The 23,339-nt window shown below is 52.4% G+C and overlaps 1 protein-coding gene across 1 annotated transcript in view; it reads right to left on the bottom strand.

Moving 5' to 3' along the window:
- Positions 1–23,339, bottom strand: part of LOC135571261 (unconventional myosin-XV-like) — a 117,825-nt gene that overhangs the window by 8,397 nt on the left and 86,089 nt on the right. Inside the window, exon 11 of the mRNA XM_065017042.1 lies at positions 170–237. Coding sequence (XP_064873114.1) covers positions 170–237 — 68 coding nt within the window. The remainder of the gene's footprint in view (positions 1–169; positions 238–23,339) is intronic.

Raw genomic sequence — 23,339 nt, 5'->3', positions numbered from 1 at the left:
CAAAGGAGAAATGCTCACTAACAGGGATGTAAACCAATTTGGGGAAAAAATTTGGGAGAAAGAAGCTTTTTGTGCGTCTGGAACATTTCTGGGATCTTTTATTTCAGCTCATGAAACATGGGACAACCACTTTACATATTTTTGTCCAGTATAGTATAATGAGACAAACCAGTATGATGGCTTGCTGGTTGATGATGGTCTGTTGCTGCTGAGCCATCCCTGTCTGTTCTGGAGAACCTGGAGAAACACACAGACAGACAGTTTCAACACAACTAGAAACAACCGTCCTCCTCTTGAGATACAAAAAGATGAACACACACACGGTAGGGTACAGGGTAGGGTACAGGGTAGGGTACAGGGTAGGGTACAGGGTTAGTGTCTGACTTGGTAGGGTACAGGGTTAGTGTCTGACTAGGTAGGGTACAGGGTTAGTGTCTGACTCGGTAGGGTACAGGGTAGGGTACAGGGTTAGTGTCTGACTCGGTAGGGTACAGGGTTAGTGTCTGACTCGGTAGGGTACAGGGTTAGTGTCTGACTTGGTAGGGTACAGGGTTAGTGTCTGACTCGGAAGGGTACAGGGTTAGTGTCTGACTCGGTAGGGTACAGGGTTAGTGTCTGACTCGGTAGGGTACAGGGTTAGTGTCTGACTCGGTAGGGTACAGGGTTAGTGTCTGACTCGGTAGGGTACACGGTAGGGTACAGGGTTAGTGTCTGACTTGGTAGGGTACACGGTAGGGTACAGGGTTAGTGTCTGACTCGGTAGAGTACAGGGTTAGTGTCTGACTCGGTAGGGTACAGGGTTAGTGTCTGACTTGGTAGGGTACAGGGTTAGTGTCTGACTCGGTAGGGTACAGGGTTAGTGTCTGACTCGGTAGGGTACAGGGTTAGTGTCTGACTCGGTAGGGTACAGGGTTAGTGTCTGACTTGGTAGGGTACAGGGTAGGGTACAGGGTTAGTGTCTGACTCGGTAGGGTACAGGGTTAGTGTCTGACTTGGTAGGGTACAGGGTTAGTGTTTGACTCGGTAGGGTACAGGGTTAATGTCTGACTCGGTAGGGTACAGGGTTAGTGTCTGACTTGGTAGGGTACAGGGTAGGGTACAGGGTTAGTGTCTGACTCGGTAGGGTACAGGGTTAGTGTCTGACTCGGTAGGGTACAGGGTTAGTGTCTGACACGGTAGGGTACAGGGTTAGTGTCTGACTCGGTAGGGTACAGGGTTAGTGTCTGACTCGGTAGGGTACAGGGTAGGGTACAGGGTTAGTGTCTGACTCGGTAGAGTACAGGGTTAGTGTCTGACTCGGTAGGGTACAGGGTTAGTGTCTGACTTGGTAGGGTACAGGGTTAGTGTCTGACTCGGTAGGGTACAGGGTTAGTGTCTGACTTGGTAGGGTACAGGGTTAGTGTCTGACTTGGTAGGGTACAGGGTTAGTGTCTGACTCGGTAGGGTACAGGGTTAGTGTCTGACTTGGTAGGGTACAGGGTAGGGTACAGGGTTAGTGTCTGACTCGGTAGAGTACAGGGTTAGTGTCTGACTCGGTAGGGTACAGGGTAGGGTACAGGGTTAGTGTCTGATTCGGTAGGGTACACGGTAGGGTACAGGGTTAGTGTCTGACTTGGTAGGGTACAGGGTTAGTGTCTGACTCGGTAGGGTACACGGTAGGGTACAGGGTTAGTGTCTGACTCGGTAGGGTACAGGGTTAGTGTCTGACTTGGTAGGGTACAGGGTAGGGTACAGGGTTAGTGTCTGACTCGGTAGGGTACAGGGTTAGTGTCTGACTTGGTAGGGTACAGGGCAGGGTACAGGGTTAGTGTCTGACTTGGTAGGGTACAGGGTAGGGTACAGGGTTAGTGTCTGACTAGGTAGGGTACAGGGTTAGTGTCTGACTTGGTAGGGTACAGGGTAGGGTACAGGGTTAGTGTCTGATTTGGTAGGGTACAGGGTTAGTGTCTGACTTGGTAGGGTACAGGGTAGGGTACAGGGTTAGTGTCTGACTTGGTAGGGTACAGGGTTAGTGTCTGCCTCGGTAGGGTACAGGGTAGGGTACAGGGTTAGTGTCTGATTCGGTAGGGTACAGGGTAGGGTACAGGGTAGGGTACAGGGTAGGGCACATGGTTAGTGTCTGACTTGGTAGGGTACAGGGTTAGTGTCTGACTTGGTAGGGTACAGGGTAGGGTACAGGGTTAGTGTCTGATTCAGTAGGGTACAGGGTAGGGTATAGGGTTAGTGTCTGACTTGGTAGGGTACAGGGTAGGGTACAGGGTTAGTGTCTGACTCGGTAGGGTACAGGGTTAGTGTCTGACTTGATAGGGTACAGGGTTAGTGTCTGACTCGGTAGGGTACAGGGTAGGGTACAGGGTTAGTGTCTGACTCGTTAGGGTACAGGGTAGGGTACAGGGTTAGTGTCTGACTCGGTAGGGTACAGGGTTAGTGTCTGACTTGGTAGGGTACAGGGTAGGGTACAGGGTTAGTGTCTGACTCGGTAGGGTACAGGGTTAGTGTCTGACTTGGTAGGGTACAGGGCAGGGTACAGGGTTAGTGTCTGACTTGGTAGGGTACAGGGTAGGGTACAGGGTTAGTGTCTGATTTGGTAGGGTACAGGGTTAGTGTCTGACTTGGTAGGGTACAGGGTAGGGTACAGGGTTAGTGTCTGACTTGGTAGGGTACAGGGTTAGTGTCTGACTCGGTAGGGTACAGGGTAGGGTACAGGGTTAGTGTCTGATTCGGTAGGGTACAGGGTAGGGTACAGGGTAGGGTACAGGGTAGGGCACATGGTTAGTGTCTGACTTGGTAGGGTACAGGGTTAGTGTCTGACTTGGTAGGGTACAGGGTTAGTGTCTGATTCAGTAGGGTACAGGGTAGGGTAGGGTTAGTGTCTGACTTGGTAGGGTACAGGGTAGGGTACAGGGTTAGTGTCTGACTCGGTAGGGTACAGGGTTAGTGTCTGACTTGATAGGGTACAGGGTTAGTGTCTGACTCGGTAGGGTACAGGGTAGGGTACAGGGTTAGTGTCTGACTCGGTAGGGTACAGGGTAGGGTACAGGGTTAGTGTCTGACTCGGTAGGGTACAGGGTTAGTGTCTGACTTGGTAGGGTACACGGTAGGGTACAGGGTTAGTGTCTGACTCGGTAGGGTACAGGGTAGGGTACAGGGTTAGTGTCTGACTCAGTAGGGTACAGGGTTAGTGTCTGACTTGGTAGGGTACAGGGTAGGGTACAGGGTTAGTGTCTGACTCAGTAGGGTACAGGGTTAGTGTCTGACTCGGTAGGGTACAGGGTTAGTGTCTGACTTGGTAGAGTACAGGGTAAGTGTCTGATTCGGTAGGGTACAGGGTTAGTGTCTGACTCGGTAGGTTACAGGGTAGGGTACAGGGTTAGTGTCTGACTCGGTAGAGTACAGGGTTAGTGTCTGATTCGGTAGGGTACAGGGTTAGTGTCTGACTCGGTAGGGTACAGGGTTAGTATCTGACTCGGTAGGGTACAGGGTTAGTATCTGACTTGGTAGGGTACAGGGTTAGTGTCTGACTCGGTAGAGTACAGGGTTAGTGTCTGATTCGGTAGGGTACAGGGTTAGTGTCTGACTTGGTAGGGTACAGGGTAGGGTACAGGGTAGGGTACAGGGTTAGTGTCTGACTCGGTAGGGTACAGGGTAGGGTACAGGGTTAGTGTCTGACTCGGTAGGGTACAGGGTTAGTGTCTGACTTGGTAGGGTACAGGGTAGGGTACAGGGTTAGTGTCTGACTCGGTAGAGTACAGGGTTAGTGTCTGACTCGGTAGGGTAAAGGGTAGGGCACAGGGTTAGTGTCTGACTCGGTAGAGTACAGGGTTAGTGTCTGACTCAGTAGGGTAAAGGGTAGGGCACAGGGTTAGTGTCTGACTCATTAGGGTACAGGGTTAGTGTCTGACTCGGTAGGGTCGGGGGTAGGGCACAGGGTTAGTATCTGACTCGGTAGGATACAGGGTTAGTGTCTGACTTGGTAGGGTACAGGGTAGGGTACAGGGTTAGTGTCTGACTCGGTAGAGTACAGGGTTAGTGTCTGACTTGGTAGGGTTAGTGTCTGACTTGGTAGGGGTTAGTGTCTGATTCGGTAGGGTACAGGGTTAGTGTCTGACTCGGTAGGATAAAGGGTATGGTACAGGGTTAGTGTCTGACTCGGTAGAGTACAGGGTTAGTGTCTGAATCGGTAGATAACAGGGTAGGGCACAGGGTTAGTATCTGACTCGGTAGGATACAGGGTTAGTGTCTGACTTGGTAGGGTACAGGGTAGGGTACAGGGTTAGTGTCTGACTCGGTAGAGTACAGGGTTAGTGTCTGACTCGGTAGGGTACAGGGTTAGTGTCTGATTCGGTAGGGTACAGGGTAGGGTACAGGGTTAGTGTCTGACTCGGTAGGGTACAGGGTAGGGTACAGGGTTAGTGTCTGACTCGGTAGGGTACAGGGTAGGGTACAGGGTAGGGTACAGGGTTAGTGTCTGACTTGGTAGGGTACAGGGTAGGGTACAGGGTAGGGTACAGGGTTAGTGTCTGACTTGGTAGGGTACAGGGTTAGTGTCTGACTCAGTAGGGTACAGGGTTATTGTCTGACTCAGTAGGGTACAGGGTTAGTGTCTGACTCGGTAGGGTACAGGGTTAGTGTCTGACTTGGTAGGGTACAGGGTAGGGTACAGGGTTATTGTCTGACTCGGTAGGGTACAGGGTTAGTGTCTGACTCAGTAGGGTACAGGGTAGGGTAAGGGGTTAGTATCTGACTCGGTAGGGTACAGGGTAGGGCACAGGGTTAGTGTCTGACTCGGTAGGGTACAGGGTTAGTGTCTGACTCGGTAGGGTACAGGGTTAGTGTCTGATTCGGTAGGGTAGAGGGTTAGTGTCTGACTCGGTAGGGTACAGGGTAGGGTACAGGGTTAGTGTCTGACTTGGTAGGGTACAGGGTAGGGTACAGGGTTAGTGTCTGACTCGGTAGCGTACAGGGTAGGGTAAGGGGTTAGTATCTGACTTGGTAGGGTACAGGGTTAGTGTCTGACTCGGTAGGGTACAGGGTAGGGTACATGGTTAGTGTCTGACTCGGTAGGGTACAGGGTTAGTGTCTGACTCGGTAGAGTACAGGGTAGGGTACAGGGTTAGTGTCTGACTTGGTAGGGTACAGGGTAGGGTACAGGGTTAGTGTCTGACTCGGTAGGGTACAGGGTAGGGTACATGGTTAGTGTCTGACTCTGTAGGGTACAGGGTTAGAGTCTGACTCGGTAGGGTACAGGGTTAGTGTCTGACTCGGTAGGGTACAGGGTAGGGTACAGGGTTAGTGTCTGACTTGGTAGAGTACAGGGTAGAGAACAGGGTTAGTGTCTGACTCGGTAGGGTACAGGGTAGGGTACAGGGTTAGTGTCTGACTTGGTAGGGTACAGGGTTAGTGTCTGACGCGGTAGGGTACAGGGTTAGTGTCTGACTCGGTAGGGTACAGGGTTAGTGTCTGACTTGGTAGAGTACAGGGTAGGGCACAGGGTTAGTGTCTGACTCGGTAGGGTACAGGGTAGGGTACAGGGTTAGTGTCTGACTTGGTAGAGTACAGGGTAGGGTACAGGGTTAGTGTCTGACTTGGTAGGGTACAGGGTAGGGTACAGGGTTAGTGTCTGACTCGGTAGGGTACAGGGTTAGTGTCTGACTTGGTAGGGTACAGGGCAGGGTACAGGGTTAGTGTCTGACTTGGTAGGGTACAGGGTAGGGTACAGGGTTAGTGTCTGACTCGGTAGGGTACAGGGTTAGTGTCTGACTCGGTAGGGTACAGGGTTAGTGTCTGATTCGGTAGGGTACAGGGTTAGTGTCTGACTCGGTAGGGTACAGGGTAGGGTTCAGGGTTAGTGTCTGACTTGGTAGGGTACAGGGTAGGGTACAGGGTTAGTGTCTGACTCGGTAGCGTACAGGGTAGGGTAAGGGGTTAGTATCTGACTTGGTAGGGTACAGGGTTAGTGTCTGACTCGGTAGGGTACAGGGTAGGGTACATGGTTAGTGTCTGACTCGGTAGGGTACAGGGTTAGTGTCTGACTCGGTAGAGTACAGGGTAGGGTACAGGGTTAGTGTCTGACTCTGTAGGGTACAGGGTTAGTGTCTGACTCGGTAGGGTACAGGGTAGGGTACATGGTTAGTGTCTGACTCTGTAGGGTACAGGGTTAGTGTCTGACTCGGTAGGGTACAGGGTTAGTGTCTGACTCGGTAGGGTAAAGGGTATGGTACAGGGTTAGTGTCTGACTCGGTAGAGTACAGGGTTAGTGTCTGACTCGGTAGATAACAGGGTAGGGCACAGGGTTAGTATCTGACTCGGTAGGATACAGGGTTAGTGTCTGACTTGGTAGGGTACAGGGTAGGGTACAGGGTTAGTGTCTGACTCGGTAGAGTACAGGGTTAGTGTCTGACTCGGTAGGGTACAGGGTTAGTGTCTGATTCGGTAGGGTATAGGTTAGGGTACAGGGTTAGTGTCTGACTCGTTAGAGTACAGGGTTAGTGTCTGACTCGGTAGGGTACAGGGTAGGGTACAGGGTTAGTGTCTTACTCGGTAGGGTACAGGGTAGGGTACAGGGTAGGGTACAGGGTTAGTGTCTGACTTGGTAGGGTACAGGGTAGGGTCCAGGGTAGGGTACAGGGTTAGTGTCTGACTTGGTAGGGTACAGGGTTAGTGTCTGACTCAGTAGGGTACAGGGTTAGTGTCTGACTCAGTAGGGTACAGGGTTAGTGTCTGACTCGGTAGGGTACAGGGTTAGTGTCTGACTTGGTAGGGTACAGGGTAGGGTACAGGGTTATTGTCTGACTCGGTAGGGTACAGGGTTAGTGTCTGACTCAGTAGGGTACAGGGTAGGGTAAGGGGTTAGTATCTGACTTGGTAGGGTACAGGGTTAGTGTCTGACTCGGTAGGGTACAGGGTAGGGCACAGGGTTAGTGTCTGACTCGGTAGGGTACAGGGTTAGTGTCTGACTCGGTAGGGTACAGGGTTAGTGTCTGATTCGGTAGGGTACAGGGTTAGTGTCTGACTCGGTAGGGTACAGGGTAGGGTACAGGGTTAGTGTCTGACTTGGTAGGGTACAGGGTAGGGTACAGGGATAGTGTCTGACTCGGTAGCGTACAGGGTAGGGTAAGGGGTTAGTATCTGACTTGGTAGGGTACAGGGTTAGTGTCTGACTCGGTAGGGTACAGGGTAGGGTACATGGTTAGTGTCTGACTCGGTAGGGTACAGGGTTAGTGTCTGACTCGGTAGAGTACAGGGTAGGGTACAGGGTTAGTGTCTGACTCGGTAGGGTACAGGGTAGGGTACATGGTTAGTGTCTGACTCTGTAGGGTACAGGGTTAGTGTCTGACTCGGTAGGGTACAGGGTTAGTGTCTGACTCGGTAGGGTACAGGGTAGGGTACAGGGTTAGTGTCTGACTTGGTACAGTACAGGGTAGAGAACAGGGTTAGTGTCTGACTCGGTAGGGTACAGGGTAGGGTACAGGGTTAGTGTCTGACTTGGTAGGGTACAGGGTTAGTGTCTGACGCGGTAGGGTACAGGGTTAGTGTCTGACTCGGTAGGGTACAGGGTTAGTGTCTGACTTGGTAGAGTACAGGGTAGGGCACAGGGTTAGTGTCTGACTCGGTAGGGTACAGGGTAGGGTACAGGGTTAGTGTCTGACTTGGTAGAGTACAGGGTAGGGTACAGGGTTAGTGTCTGACTTGGTAGGGTACAGGGTAGGGTACAGGGTTAGTGTCTGACTCGGTAGAGTACAGGGTTAGTGTCTGACTTGGTAGGGTACAGGGCAGGGTACAGGGTTAGTGTCTGACTTGGTAGGGTACAGGGTAGGGTACAGGGTTAGTGTCTGACTCGGTAGGGTACAGGGTTAGTGTCTGCCTCTGTAGGGTACAGGGTAGGGTTAGTGTCTGACTCGGTAGGGTACAGGGTTAGTGTCTGACTCGGTAGGGTACAGGGTAGGGTACAGGGTTAGTGTCTGACTTGGTAGGGTACAGGGTAGGATACAGGGTTAGTGTCTGACTCGGTAGAGTACAGGGTAGGGCACAGGGTTAGTGTCTGACTCATTAGGGTACAGGGTTAGTGTCTGACTCGGTAGGGTACAGGGTAGGGCACAGGGTTAGTATCTGACTCGGTAGGGTACAGGGTTAGTATCTGACTCGGTAGGGTACAGGGTTAGTGTCTGACTTGGTAGGGTACAGGGTAGGGTACAGGGTTAGTGTCTGACTCAGTAGGGCACAGGGTTAGCGTCTGACTCGGTAGGGTACAGGGTAGGGTACAGGGTAGGGTACAGGGCAGGGTACAGGGTAGGGCAGGGCAGGGTACAGGGCAGGGTGCAGGTTAGGGTACAGGGCAGGGTAGGGCAGGGCAGGGTACAGGGCAGGGGACAGGGTAGGTTAGGGCAGGGTACAGGGCAGGGTACAGGGCAGGGTACAGGGTGGGGTACAGGGCAGGGTACAGGGTTAGTGTCTGATTCGGTAGGGTACAGGGTTAGTGTCTGACTCGGTAGGGTACAGGTTAGGGTACAGGGTTAGTGTCTGACTCGGTAGGGTACAGGGTTAGTGTCTGACTCGGTAGGGTACAGGGTAGGGTACAGGGTAGGGTACAGGGTTAGTGTCTGACTTGGTAGGGTGCAGGGTAGGGTAAAGGGTAGGGTACAGGGTTAGTGTCTGACTCGGTAGGGTACAGGGTAGGGTACAGGGTTAGTGTCTGACTTGGTAGGGTACAGGGTTAGTGTCTGACTCAGTAGGGTACAGGGTTAGTGTCTGACTCAGTAGGGTACAGGGTTAGTGTCTGACTCGATAGGGTACAGGGTTAGTGTCTGACTTGGTAGGGTACAGGGTAGGGTACAGGGTTAGTGTCTGACTTGGTAGGGTACAGGGTAGGGTACAGGGTTAGTGTCTGACTCGGTAGGGTACAGGGTAGGGTAAGGAGTTAGTATCTGACTTGGTAGGGTACAGGTGTAGTGTCTGACTCGGTAGGGTACAGGGTAGGGCACAGGGTTAGTGTCTGACTCGGTAGGGTACAGGGTTAGTGTCTGACTCGGTAGGGTACAGGGTTAGTGTCTGATTCGGTAGAGTACAGGGTTAGTGTCTGACTCTGTAGGGTACAGGGTAGGGTACAGGGTTAGTGTCTGACTTGGTAGGGTACAGGGTAGGGTACAGGGTTAGTGTCTGACTCGGTAGGGAACAGGGTAGGTTAAGGGGTTAGTATCTGACTTGGTAGGGTACAGGGTTAGTGTCTGACTCGGTAGGGTACAGGGTAGGGTACATGGTTAGTGTCTGACTCGGTAGGGTACAGGGTTAGTGTCTGACTCGGTAGAGTACAGGGTAGGGTAGAGGGTTAGTGTCTGACTTGGTAGGGTACAGGGTAGGGTACAGGGTTAGTGTCTGACTCGGTAGGGTACAGGGTAGGGTACATGGTTAGTGTCTGACTCTGTAGGGTACAGGGTTAGTGTCTGACTTGGTAGGGTACAGGGTAGGGTACAGGGTTAGTGTCTGACTCGGTAGGGTACAGGGTAGGGTAAGGAGTTAGTATCTGACTTGGTAGGGTACAGGTGTAGTGTCTGACTCGGTAGGGTACAGGGTAGGGCACAGGGTTAGTGTCTGACTCGGTAGGGTACAGGGTTAGTGTCTGACTCGGTAGGGTACAGGGTTAGTGTCTGATTCGGTAGAGTACAGGGTTAGTGTCTGACTCTGTAGGGTACAGGGTAGAGTACAGGGTTAGTGTCTGACTTGGTAGGGTACAGGGTAGGGTACAGGGTTAGTGTCTGACTCGGTAGGGAACAGGGTAGGTTAAGGGGTTAGTATCTGACTTGGTAGGGTACAGGGTTAGTGTCTGACTCGGTAGGGTACAGGGTAGGGTACATGGTTAGTGTCTGACTCGGTAGGGTACAGGGTTAGTGTCTGACTCGGTAGAGTACAGGGTAGGGTAGAGGGTTAGTGTCTGACTTGGTAGGGTACAGGGTAGGGTACAGGGTTAGTGTCTGACTCGGTAGGGTACAGGGAAGGGTACATGGTTAGTGTCTGACTCTGTAGGGTACAGGGTTAGTGTCTGACTCGGTAGGGTACAGGGTAGGGTACAGGGTTAGTGTCTGACTTGGTAGAGTACAGGGTAGAGAACAGGGTTAGTGTCTGACTCGGTAGGGTACAGGGTAGGGTACAGGGTTAGTGTCTGACTTGGTAGGGTACAGGGTTAGAGTCTGACTCGGTAGGGTACAAGGTTAGTGTCTGACTCGGTAGGGTACAGGGTTAGAGTCTGACTTGGTAGAGTACAGGGTAGGGCACAGGGTTAGTGTCTGACTCGGTAGGGTACAGGGTAGGGTACAGGGTTAGTGTCTGACTTGGTAGAGTACAGGGTAGGGTACAGGGTTAGTGTCTGACTTGGTAGGGTACAGGGTAGCGTACAGAGTCAGTGTCTGACTCGGTAGGGTACAGGGTTAGTGTCTGACTTGGTAGGGTACAGGGCAGGGTACAGGGTTATTGTCTGACTTGGTAGGGTACAGGGTAGGGTACAGGGTTAGTGTCTGACTCGGTAGGGTACAGGGTTAGTGTCTGCCTCTGTAGGGTACAGGGTTAGTGTCTGACTCGGTAGGGTACAGGGTAGGGTACAGGGTTAGTGTCTGACTTGGTAGGGTACAGGGTTAGAGTCTGACTCGGTAGGGTACAGGGTTAGTGTCTGACTCGGTAGGGTACAGGGTTAGTGTCTGACTTGGTAGAGTACAGGGTAGGGCACAGGGTTAGTGTCTGACTCGGTAGGGTACAGGGTAGGGTACAGGGTTAGTGTCTGACTTGGTAGAGTACAGGGTAGGGTACAGGGTTAGTGTCTGACTTGGTAGGGTACAGGGTAGCGTACAGAGTCAGTGTCTGACTCGGTAGGGTACAGGGTTAGTGTCTGACTTGGTAGGGTACAGGGCAGGGTACAGGGTTATTGTCTGACTTGGTAGGGTACAGGGTAGGGTACAGGGTTAGTGTCTGACTCGGTAGGGTACAGGGTTAGTGTCTGCCTCTGTAGGGTACAGGGTTAGTGTCTGACTCGGTAGGGTACAGGGTAGGGTACAGGGTTAGTGTCTGACTTGGTAGGGTACAGGGTTAGAGTCTGACTCGGTAGGGTACAGGGTTAGTGTCTGACTCGGTAGGGTACAGGGTTAGTGTCTGACTTGGTAGAGTACAGGGTAGGGCACAGGGTTAGTGTCTGACTCGGTAGGGTACAGGGTAGGGTACAGGGTTAGTGTCTGACTTGGTAGAGTACAGGGTAGGGTACAGGGTTAGTGTCTGACTTGGTAGGGTACAGGGTAGCGTACAGAGTCAGTGTCTGACTCGGTAGGGTACAGGGTTAGTGTCTGACTTGGTAGGGTACAGGGCAGGGTACAGGGTTAGTGTCTGACTTGGTAGGGTACAGGGTAGGGTACAGGGTTAGTGTCTGACTCGGTAGGGTACAGGGTTAGTGTCTGCCTCTGTAGGGTACAGGGTTAGTGTCTGACTCGGTAGGGTACAGGGTAGGGTACAGGGTTAGTGTCTGACTTGGTAGGGTACAGGGTTAGAGTCTGACTCGGTAGGGTACAGGGTTAGTGTCTGACTCGGTAGGGTACAGGGTTAGTGTCTGACTTGGTAGAGTACAGGGTAGGGTACAGGGTTAGTGTCTGACTTGGTAGAGTACAGGGTAGGGTACAGGGTTAGTGTCTGACTTGGTAGGGTACAGGGTAGCGTACAGAGTCAGTGTCTGACTCGGTAGGGTACAGGGTTAGTGTCTGACTTGGTAGGGTACAGGGCAGGGTACAGGGTTAGTGTCTGACTTGGTAGGGTACAGGGTTAGTGTCTGACTCGGTAGGGTACAGGGTAGGGTACAGGGTTAGTGTCTGACTTGGTAGGGTACAGGGTAGGGCACAGGGTTAGTGTCTGACTCGGTAGGGTACAGGGTTTGTGTCTGACTCGGTAGGGTACAGGGTTAGTGTCTGACTTGGTAGAGTACAGGGTAGGGCACAGGGTTAGTGTCTGACTCGGTAGGGTACAGGGTAGGGTACAGGGTTAGTGTCTGACTTGGTAGAGTACAGGGTAGGGTACAGGGTTAGTGTCTGACTTGGTAGGGAACAGGGTAGGTTAAGGGGTTAGTATCTGACTTGGTAGGGTACAGGGTTAGTGTCTGACTTGGTAGGGTACAGGGTAGGGTACAGGGTTAGTGTCTGACTCGGTAGGGTACAGGGTAGGGTACATGGTTAGTGTCTGACTCTGTAGGGTACAGGGTTAGTGTCTGACTCGGTAGGGTACAGGGTAGGGTACAGGGTTAGTGTCTGACTTGGTAGAGTACAGGGTAGAGAACAGGGTTAGTGTCTGACTCGGTAGGGTACAGGGTAGGGTACAGGGTTAGTGTCTGACTTGGTAGGGTACAGGGTTAGAGTCTGACTCGGTAGGGTACAGGGTTAGTGTCTGACTTGGTAGAGTACAGGGTAGGGCACAGGGTTAGTGTCTGACTCGTTAGGGTACAGGGTAGGGCACAGGGTTAGTGTCTGACTTGGTAGAGTACAGGGTAGGGTACAGGGTTAGTGTCTGACTTGGTAGGGTACAGGGTAGCGTACAGAGTTAGTGTCTGACTCGGTAGGGTACAGGGTTAGTGTCTGACTTGGTAGGGTACAGGGCAGGGTACAGGGTTAGTGTCTGACTTGGTAGGGTACAGGGTAGGGTACAGGGTTAGTGTCTGACTCGGTAGGGTACAGGGTTAGTGTCTGCCTCTGTAGGGTACAGGGTTAGTGTCTGACTCGGTAGGGTACAGGGTTAGTGTCTGATTCGGTAGAGTACAGGGTTAGTGTCTGACTTGGTAGGGTACAGGGTAGGGTACAGGGTTAGTGTCTGACTCGGTAGGGAACAGGGTAGGTTAAGGGTTAGTATCTGACTTGGTAGGGTACAGGGTTAGTGTCTGACTCGGTAGGGTACAGGGTAGGGTACATGGTTAGTGTCTGACTCGGTAGGGTACAGGGTTAGTGTCTGACTCGGTAGAGTACAGGGTAGGGTAGAGGGTTAGTGTCTGACTTGGTAGGGTACAGGGTAGGGTACAGGGTTAGTGTCTGACTCGGTAGGGTACAGGGTAGGGTACATTGTTAGTGTCTGACTCTGTAGGGTACAGGGTTAGTGTCTGTCTCGGTAGGGTACAGGGTTAGTGTCTGACTCGGTAGGGTACAGGGTAGGGTACAGGGTTAGTGTCTGACTTGGTAGAGTACAGGGTAGAGAACAGGGTTAGTGTCTGACTCGGTAGGGTACAGGGTAGGGTACAGGGTTAGTGTCTGACTTGGTAGGGTACAGGGTTAGAGTCTGACTCGGTAGGGTACAGGGTTAGTTTCTGACTCGGTAGGGTACAGGGTTAGTGTCTGACTTGGTAGAGTACAGGGTAGGGCACAGGGTTAGTGTCTGACTCGGTAGGGTACAGGGTAGGGTACAGGGTTAGTGTCTGACTTGGTAGAGTACAGGGTAGGGTACAGGGTTAGTGTCTGACTTGGTAGGGTACAGGGTAGCGTACAGAGTCAGTGTCTGACTCGGTAGGGTACAGGGTTAGTGTCTGACTTGGTAGGGTACAGGGCAGGGTACAGGGTTATTGTCTGACTTGGTAGGGTACAGGGTAGGGTACAGGGTTAGTGTCTGACTCGGTAGGGTACAGGGTTAGTGTCTGCCTCTGTAGGGTACAGGGTTAGTGTCTGACTCGGTAGGGTACAGGGTAGGGTACAGGGTTAGTGTCTGACTTGGTAGGGTACAGGGTTAGAGTCTGACTCGGTAGGGTACAGGGTTAGTGTCTGACTCGGTAGGGTACAGGGTTAGTGTCTGACTTGGTAGAGTACAGGGTAGGGCACAGGGTTAGTGTCTGACTTGGTAGAGTACAGGGTAGGGTACAGGGTTAGTGTCTGACTTGGTAGGGTACAGGGTAGCGTACAGAGTCAGTGTCTGACTCGGTAGGGTACAGGGTTAGTGTCTGACTTGGTAGGGTACAGGGCAGGGTACAGGGTTAGTGTCTGACTTGGTAGGGTACAGGGTAGGGTACAGGGTTAGTGTCTGACTCGGTAGGGTACAGGGTTAGTGTCTGCCTCTGTAGGGTACAGGGTTAGTGTCTGACTCGGTAGGGTACAGGGTTAGTGTCTGACTCGGTAGGGTACAGGGTAGGGTACAGGGTTAGTGTCTGACTTGGTAGGGTACAGGGTAGGGCACAGGGTTAGTGTCTGACTCGGTAGGGTACAGGGTTTGTGTCTGACTCGGTAGGGTACAGGGTTAGTGTCTGACTTGGTAGAGTACAGGGTAGGGCACAGGGTTAGTGTCTGACTCGGTAGGGTACAGGGTAGGGTACAGGGTTAGTGTCTGACTTGGTAGAGTACAGGGTAGGGTACAGGGTTAGTGTCTGACTTGGTAGGGAACAGGGTAGGTTAAGGGGTTAGTATCTGACTTGGTAGGGTACAGGGTTAGTGTCTGACTCGGTAGGGTACAGGGTTAGGTCTGACTCTGTACATGGTTAGTGTCTGACTCGGTAGGGTACAGGGTTAGTGTCTGACTCGGTAGAGTACAGGGTAGGGTAGAGGGTTAGTGTCTGACTTGGTAGGGTACAGGGTAGGGTACAGGGTTAGTGTCTGACTCGGTAGGGTACAGGGTAGGGTACATGGTTAGTGTCTGACTCTGTAGGGTACAGGGTTAGTGTCTGACTCGGTAGGGTACAGGGTAGGGTACAGGGTTAGTGTCTGACTTGGTAGAGTACAGGGTAGAGAACAGGGTTAGTGTCTGACTCGGTAGGGTACAGGGTAGGGTACAGGGTTAGAGTCTGACTCGGTAGGGTACAGGGTTAGTGTCTGACTCGGTAGGGTACAGGGTTAGTGTCTGACTTGGTAGAGTACAGGGTAGGGCACAGGGTTAGTGTCTGACTCGTTAGGGTACAGGGTAGGGCACAGGGTTAGTGTCTGACTTGGTAGAGTACAGGGTAGGGTACAGGGTTAGTGTCTGACTTGGTAGGGTACAGGGTAGCGTACAGAGTTAGTGTCTGACTCGGTAGGGTACAGGGTTAGTGTCTGACTTGGTAGGGTACAGGGCAGGGTACAGGGTTAGTGTCTGACTTGGTAGGGTACAGGGTAGGGTACAGGGTTAGTGTCTGACTCGGTAGGGTACAGGGTTAGTGTCTGCCTCTGTAGGGTACAGGGTTAGTGTCTGACTCGGTAGGGTACAGGGTTAGTGTCTGATTCGGTAGAGTACAGGGTTAGTGTCTGACTTGGTAGGGTACAGGGTAGGGTACAGGGTTAGTGTCTGACTCGGTAGGGAACAGGGTAGGTTAAGGGGTTAGTATCTGACTTGGTAGGGTACAGGGTTAGTGTCTGACTCGGTAGGGTACAGGGTAGGGTACATGGTTAGTGTCTGACTCGGTAGGGTACAGGGTTAGTGTCTGACTCGGTAGAGTACAGGGTAGGGTAGAGGGTTAGTGTCTGACTTGGTAGGGTACAGGGTAGGGTACAGGGTTAGTGTCTGACTCGGTAGGGTACAGGGTAGGGTACATGGTTAGTGTCTGACTCTGTAGGGTACAGGGTTAGTGTCTGTCTCGGTAGGGTACAGGGTTAGTGTCTGACTCGGTAGGGTACAGGGTAGGGTACAGGGTTAGTGTCTGACTTGGTAGAGTACAGGGTAGAGAACAGGGTTAGTGTCTGACTCGGTAGGGTACAAGGTAGGGTACAGGGTTAGTGTCTGACTTGGTAGGGTACAGGGTTAGAGTCTGACTCGGTAGGGTACAGGGTTAGTTTCTGACTCGGTAGGGTACAGGGTTAGTGTCTGACTTGGTAGAGTACAGGGTAGGGCACAGGGTTAGTGTCTGACTCGGTAGGGTACAGGGTACAGGGGTAGGGTACAGGGTTAGTGTCTGACTTGGTAGAGTACAGGGTAGGGTACAGGGTTAGTGTCTGACTTGGTAGGGTACAGGGTAGCGTACAGAGTCAGTGTCTGACTCGGTAGGGTACAGGGTTAGTGTCTGACTTGGTAGGGTACAGGGCAGGGTACAGGGTTATTGTCTGACTTGGTAGGGTACAGGGTAGGGTACAGGGTTAGTGTCTGACTCGGTAGGGTACAGGGTTAGTGTCTGCCTCTGTAGGGTACAGGGTTAGTGTCTGACTCGGTAGGGTACAGGGTAGGGTACAGGGTTAGTGTCTGACTTGGTAGGGTACAGGGTTAGAGTCTGACTCGGTAGGGTACAGGGTTAGTGTCTGACTCGGTAGGGTACAGGGTTAGTGTCTGACTTGGTAGAGTACAGGGTAGGGCACAGGGTTAGTGTCTGACTCGGTAGGGTACAGGGTAGGGTACAGGGTTAGTGTCTGACTTGGTAGAGTACAGGGTAGGGTACAGGGTTAGTGTCTGACTTGGTAGGGTACAGGGTAGCGTACAGAGTCAGTGTCTGACTCGGTAGGGTACAGGGTTAGTGTCTGACTTGGTAGGGTACAGGGCAGGGTACAGGGTTAGTGTCTGACTTGGTAGGGTACAGGGTAGGGTACAGGGTTAGTGTCTGACTCTGGTAGGGTACAGGGTTAGTGTCTGCCTCTGTAGGGTACAGGGTTAGTGTCTGACTTGGTAGGGTACAGGGTAGGGTGACAGGGTTAGTGTCTGACTTGGTAGGGTACAGGGTTAGAGTCTGACTCGGTAGGGTACAGGGTTAGTGTCTGACTTGGTAGGTACAGGGTAGGGTACAGGGTTAGTGTCTGACTTGGTAGAGTACAGGGTAGGGTACAGGGTTAGTGTCTGACTCGGTAGGGTACAGGGTAGGGTACAGGGTTAGTGTCTGACTTGGTAGAGTACAGGGTAGGGTACAGGGTTAGTGTCTGACTTGGTAGGGTACAGGGTAGGGTACAGAGGTCAGTGTCTGACTCGGTAGGGTACAGGGTTTAGTGTCTGACTTGGTAGGGTACAGGGTAGGGTACAGGGTTAGTGGCTGACTGACAGGGTTAGTGTCTGCCTCTGTAGGGTACAGGGTTAGGGCCTCGGTAGTACAGGGTTAGTGTCTGACTCGGTAGGGTACAGGGTAGGGTACAGGGTTAGTGTCTGACTTGGTAGGGTACAGGGTAGGGCACAGGGTTAGTGTCTGACTTGGTCAGGGTTTGTGTCTGACTCGGGGTAGGGTTTGTGTCTGAGGGTTTAGTGTCTGACTTGGTAGAGTACAGGGTAGGGCACAGGGTTAGTGTCTGACTCGGTAGGGTACAGGGTAGGGTACAGGGTTAGTGTCTGACTTGGTAGAGTACAGGGTAGGGTACAGGGTTAGTGTCTGACTTGGTAGGGTACAGGGTAGCGTACAGAGTTAGTGTCTGACTCGGTAGGGTACAGGGTTAGTGTCTGACTTGGTAGGGTACAGGGCAGGGTACAGGGTTAGTGTCTGACTTGGTAGGGTACAGGGTAGGGTACAGGTTTAGTGTCTGACTCGGTAGGGTACAGGGTTAGTGTCTGCCTCTGTAGGGTACAGGGTTAGTGTCTGACTCGGTAGGGTACAGGGTTAGTGTCTGACTCGGTAGGGTACAGCGTAGGGTACAGGGCTAGTGTCTGACTTGGTAGGGTACAGGGTTAGTGTCTGACTTGGTAGGGTACAGGGCAGGGTACAGGGTTAGTGTCTGACTTGGTAGGGTACAGGGTAGGGTACAGGGTTAGTGTCTGACTCGGTAGGGTACAGGGTTAGTGTCTGCCTCTGTAGGGTACAGGGTTAGTGTCTGACTCGGTAGGGTACAGGGTTAGTGTCTGACTCGGTAGGGTACAGGGTAGGGTACAGGGCTAGTGTCTGACTTGGTAGGGTACAGGGTAGGGCACAGGGTTAGTGTCTGACTCATTAGGGTACAGGGTTAGTGTCTGACTCGGTAGGGTACAGGGTAGGGCACAGGGTTAGTATCTGACTCGGTAGGGTACAGGGTTAGTGTCTGACTTGGTAGGGTACAGGGTAGGGAACAGGGTTAGTGTCTGACTCGGTAGGGTACAGGGTAGGGTACAGGGTTAGTGTCTGACTCAGTAGGGTACAGGGTTAGTGTCTGACTCGGTAGGGTACAGGGTAGGGTACAGGGTTAGTGTCTGACTTGGTAGAGTACAGGGTAGAGAACAGGGTTAGTGTCTGACTCGGTAGGGTACAGGGTAGGGTACAGGGTTAGTGTCTGACTTGGTAGGGTACAGGGTTAGAGCCTGACTCGGTAGGGTACAGGGTTAGTGTCTGACTCGGTAGGGTACAGGGTTAGTGTCTGACTTGGTAGAGTACAGGGTAGGGCACAGGGTTAGTGTCTGACTCGGTAGGGTACAGGGTAGGGCACAGGGTTAGTGTCTGACTTGGTAGAGTACAGGGTAGGGTACAGGGTTAGTGTCTGACTTGGTAGGGTACAGGGTAGCGTACAGAGTTAGTGTCTGACTCGGTAGGGTACAGGGTTAGTGTCTGACTTGGTAGGGTACAGGGCAGGGTACAGGGTTAGTGTCTGACTTGGTAGGGTACAGGGTAGGGTACAGGGTTAGTGTCTGACTCGGTAGGGTACAGGGTTAGTGTCTGCCTCTGTAGGGTACAGGGTTAGTGTCTGACTCGGTAGGGTACAGGGTTAGTGTCTGATTCGGTAGAGTACAGGGTTAGTGTCTGACTTGGTAGGGTACAGGGTAGGGTACAGGGTTAGTGTCTGACTCGGTAGGGAACAGGGTAGGTTAAGGGGTTAGTATCTGACTTGGTAGGGTACAGGGTTAGTGTCTGACTCGGTAGGGTACAGGGTAGGGTACATGGTTAGTGTCTGACTCGGTAGGGTACAGGGTTAGTGTCTGACTCGGTAGAGTACAGGGTAGGGTAGAGGGTTAGTGTCTGACTTGGTAGGGTACAGGGTAGGGTACAGGGTTAGTGTCTGACTCGGTAGGGTACAGGGTAGGGTACATGGTTAGTGTCTGACTCTGTAGGGTACAGGGTTAGTGTCTGTCTCGGTAGGGTACAGGGTTAGTGTCTGACTCGGTAGGGTACAGGGTAGGGTACAGGGTTAGTGTCTGACTTGGTAGAGTACAGGGTAGAGAACAGGGTTAGTGTCTGACTCGGTAGGGTACAGGGTAGGGTACAGGGTTAGTGTCTGACTTGGTAGGGTACAGGGTTAGAGTCTGACTCGGTAGGGTACAGGGTTAGTGTCTGACTCGGTAGGGTACAGGGTTAGTGTCTGACTTGGTAGAGTACAGGGTAGGGCACAGGGTTAGTGTCTGACTCGGTAGGGTACAGGGTAGGGTACAGGGTTAGTGTCTGACTCGGTAGGGTACAGGGTTAGTGTCTGCCTCTGTAGGGTACAGGGTTAGTGTCTGACTCGGTAGGGTACAGGGTAGGGTACAGGGTTAGTGTCTGACTTGGTAGGGTACAGGGTTAGAGTCTGACTCGGTAGGGTACAGGGTTAGTGTCTGACTCGGTAGGGTACAGGGTTAGTGTCTGACTTGGTAGAGTACAGGGTAGGGCACAGGGTTAGTGTCTGACTCGGTAGGGTACAGGGTAGGGTACAGGGTTAGTGTCTGACTTGGTAGAGTACAGGGTAGGGTACAGGGTTAGTGTCTGACTTGGTAGGGTACAGGGTAGCGTACAGAGTCAGTGTCTGACTCGGTAGGGTACAGGGTTAGTGTCTGACTTGGTAGGGTACAGGGCAGGGTACAGGGTTATTGTCTGACTTGGTAGGGTACAGGGTAGGGTACAGGGTTAGTGTCTGACTCGGTAGGGTACAGGGTTAGTGTCTGCCTCTGTAGGGTACAGGGTTAGTGTCTGACTCGGTAGGGTACAGGGTAGGGTACAGGGTTAGTGTCTGACTTGGTAGGGTACAGGGTTAGAGTCTGACTCGGTAGGGTACAGGGTTAGTGTCTGACTCGGTAGGGTACAGGGTTAGTGTCTGACTTGGTAGAGTACAGGGTAGGGCACAGGGTTAGTGTCTGACTCGGTAGGGTACAGGGTAGGGTACAGGGTTAGTGTCTGACTTGGTAGAGTACAGGGTAGGGTACAGGGTTAGTGTCTGACTTGGTAGGGTACAGGGTAGCGTACAGAGTCAGTGTCTGACTCGGTAGGGTACAGGGTTAGTGTCTGACTTGGTAGGGTACAGGGCAGGGTACAGGGTTAGTGTCTGACTTGGTAGGGTACAGGGTAGGGTACAGGGTTAGTGTCTGACTCGGTAGGGTACAGGGTTAGTGTCTGCCTCTGTAGGGTACAGGGTTAGTGTCTGACTCGGTAGGGTACAGGGTAGGGTACAGGGTTAGTGTCTGACTTGGTAGGGTACAGGGTTAGAGTCTGACTCGGTAGGGTACAGGGTTAGTGTCTGACTCGGTAGGGTACAGGGTTAGTGTCTGACTTGGTAGAGTACAGGGTAGGGTACAGGGTTAGTGTCTGACTTGGTAGAGTACAGGGTAGGGTACAGGGTTAGTGTCTGACTTGGTAGGGTACAGGGTAGCGTACAGAGTCAGTGTCTGACTCGGTAGGGTACAGGGTTAGTGTCTGACTTGGTAGGGTACAGGGCAGGGTACAGGGTTAGTGTCTGACTTGGTAGGGTACAGGGTAGGGTACAGGGTTAGTGTCTGACTCGGTAGGGTACAGGGTTAGTGTCTGCCTCTGTAGGGTACAGGGTTAGTGTCTGACTCGGTAGGGTACAGGGTTAGTGTCTGACTCGGTAGGGTACAGGGTAGGGTACAGGGTTAGTGTCTGACTTGGTAGGGTACAGGGTAGGGCACAGGGTTAGTGTCTGACTCGGTAGGGTACAGGGTTTGTGTCTGACTCGGTAGGGTACAGGGTTAGTGTCTGACTTGGTAGAGTACAGGGTAGGGCACAGGGTTAGTGTCTGACTCGGTAGGGTACAGGGTAGGGTACAGGGTTAGTGTCTGACTTGGTAGAGTACAGGGTAGGGTACAGGGTTAGTGTCTGACTTGGTAGGGAACAGGGTAGGTTAAGGGGTTAGTATCTGACTTGGTAGGGTACAGGGTTAGTGTCTGACTCGGTAGGGTACAGGGTAGGGTACATGGTTAGTGTCTGACTCGGTAGGGTACAGGGTTAGTGTCTGACTCGGTAGAGTACAGGGTAGGGTAGAGGGTTAGTGTCTGACTTGGTAGGGTACAGGGTAGGGTACAGGGTTAGTGTCTGACTCGGTAGGGTACAGGGTAGGGTACATGGTTAGTGTCTGACTCTGTAGGGTACAGGGTTAGTGTCTGACTCGGTAGGGTACAGGGTAGGGTACAGGGTTAGTGTCTGACTTGGTAGAGTACAGGGTAGAGAACAGGGTTAGTGTCTGACTCGGTAGGGTACAGGGTAGGGTACAGGGTTAGTGTCTGACTTGGTAGGGTACAGGGTTAGAGTCTGACTCGGTAGGGTACAGGGTTAGTGTCTGACTCGGTAGGGTACAGGGTTAGTGTCTGACTTGGTAGAGTACAGGGTAGGGCACAGGGTTAGTGTCTGACTCGTTAGGGTACAGGGTAGGGCACAGGGTTAGTGTCTGACTTGGTAGAGTACAGGGTAGGGTACAGGGTTAGTGTCTGACTTGGTAGGGTACAGGGTAGCGTACAGAGTTAGTGTCTGACTCGGTAGGGTACAGGGTTAGTGTCTGACTTGGTAGGGTACAGGGCAGGGTACAGGGTTAGTGTCTGACTTGGTAGGGTACAGGGTAGGGTACAGGGTTAGTGTCTGACTCGGTAGGGTACAGGGTTAGTGTCTGCCTCTGTAGGGTACAGGGTTAGTGTCTGACTCGGTAGGGTACAGGGTTAGTGTCTGATTCGGTAGAGTACAGGGTTAGTGTCTGACTTGGTAGGGTACAGGGTAGGGTACAGGGTTAGTGTCTGACTCGGTAGGGAACAGGGTAGGTTAAGGGGTTAGTATCTGACTTGGTAGGGTACAGGGTTAGTGTCTGACTCGGTAGGGTACAGGGTAGGGTACATGGTTAGTGTCTGACTCGGTAGGGTACAGGGTTAGTGTCTGACTCGGTAGAGTACAGGGTAGGGTAGAGGGTTAGTGTCTGACTTGGTAGGGTACAGGGTAGGGTACAGGGTTAGTGTCTGACTCGGTAGGGTACAGGGTAGGGTACATGGTTAGTGTCTGACTCTGTAGGGTACAGGGTTAGTGTCTGTCTCGGTAGGGTACAGGGTTAGTGTCTGACTCGGTAGGGTACAGGGTAGGGTACAGGGTTAGTGTCTGACTTGGTAGAGTACAGGGTAGAGAACAGGGTTAGTGTCTGACTCAGTAGGGTACAGGGTAGGGTACAGGGTTAGTGTCTGACTTGGTAGGGTACAGGGTTAGAGTCTGACTCGGTAGGGTACAGGGTTAGTTTCTGACTCGGTAGGGTACAGGGTTAGTGTCTGACTTGGTAGAGTACAGGGTAGGGCACAGGGTTAGTGTCTGACTCGGTAGGGTACAGGGTAGGGTACAGGGTTAGTGTCTGACTTGGTAGAGTACAGGGTAGGGTACAGGGTTAGTGTCTGACTTGGTAGGGTACAGGGTAGCGTACAGAGTCAGTGTCTGACTCGGTAGGGTACAGGGTTAGTGTCTGACTTGGTAGGGTACAGGGCAGGGTACAGGGTTATTGTCTGACTTGGTAGGGTACCGGTGTAGGGTACAGGGTTAGTGTCTGACTCGGTAGGGTACAGGGTTAGTGTCTGCCTCTGTAGGGTACAGGGTTAGTGTCTGACTCGGTAGGGTACAGGGTAGGGTACAGGGTTAGTGTCTGACTTGGTAGGGTACAGGGTTAGAGTCTGACTCGGTAGGGTACAGGGTTAGTGTCTGACTCGGTAGGGTACAGGGTTAGTGTCTGACTTGGTAGAGTACAGGGTAGGGCACAGGGTTAGTGTCTGACTCGGTAGGGTACAGGGTAGGGTACAGGGTTAGTGTCTGACTTGGTAGAGTACAGGGTAGGGTACAGGGTTAGTGTCTGACTTGGTAGGGTACAGGGTAGCGTACAGAGTCAGTGTCTGACTCGGTAGGGTACAGGGTTAGTGTCTGACTTGGTAGGGTACAGGGCAGGGTACAGGGTTAGTGTCTGACTTGGTAGGGTACAGGGTAGGGTACAGGGTTAGTGTCTGACTCGGTAGGGTACAGGGTTAGTGTCTGCCTCTGTAGGGTACAGGGTTAGTGTCTGACTCGGTAGGGTACAGGGTAGGGTACAGGGTTAGTGTCTGACTTGGTAGGGTACAGGGTTAGAGTCTGACTCGGTAGGGTACAGGGTTAGTGTCTGACTCTGTAGGGTACAGGGTTAGTGTCTGACTCGGTAGGGTACAGGGTAGGGTACAGGGTTAGTGTCTGACTTGGTAGAGTACAGGGTAGGGTACAGGGTTAGTGTCTGACTTGGTAGGGTACAGGGTAGCGTAGAGAGTCAGTGTCTGACTCGGTAGGGTACAGGGTTAGTGTCTGACTTGGTAGGGTA

This window comes from Oncorhynchus nerka, unplaced genomic scaffold, assembly GCF_034236695.1.
Source record: "Oncorhynchus nerka isolate Pitt River unplaced genomic scaffold, Oner_Uvic_2.0 unplaced_scaffold_475, whole genome shotgun sequence".
Taxonomy (NCBI): Eukaryota; Metazoa; Chordata; class Actinopteri; order Salmoniformes; family Salmonidae; genus Oncorhynchus; species Oncorhynchus nerka.
The sequence above is the reverse complement of the archived record's forward strand: the minus strand, read 5'-3'. Positions and strand labels throughout refer to the sequence as shown.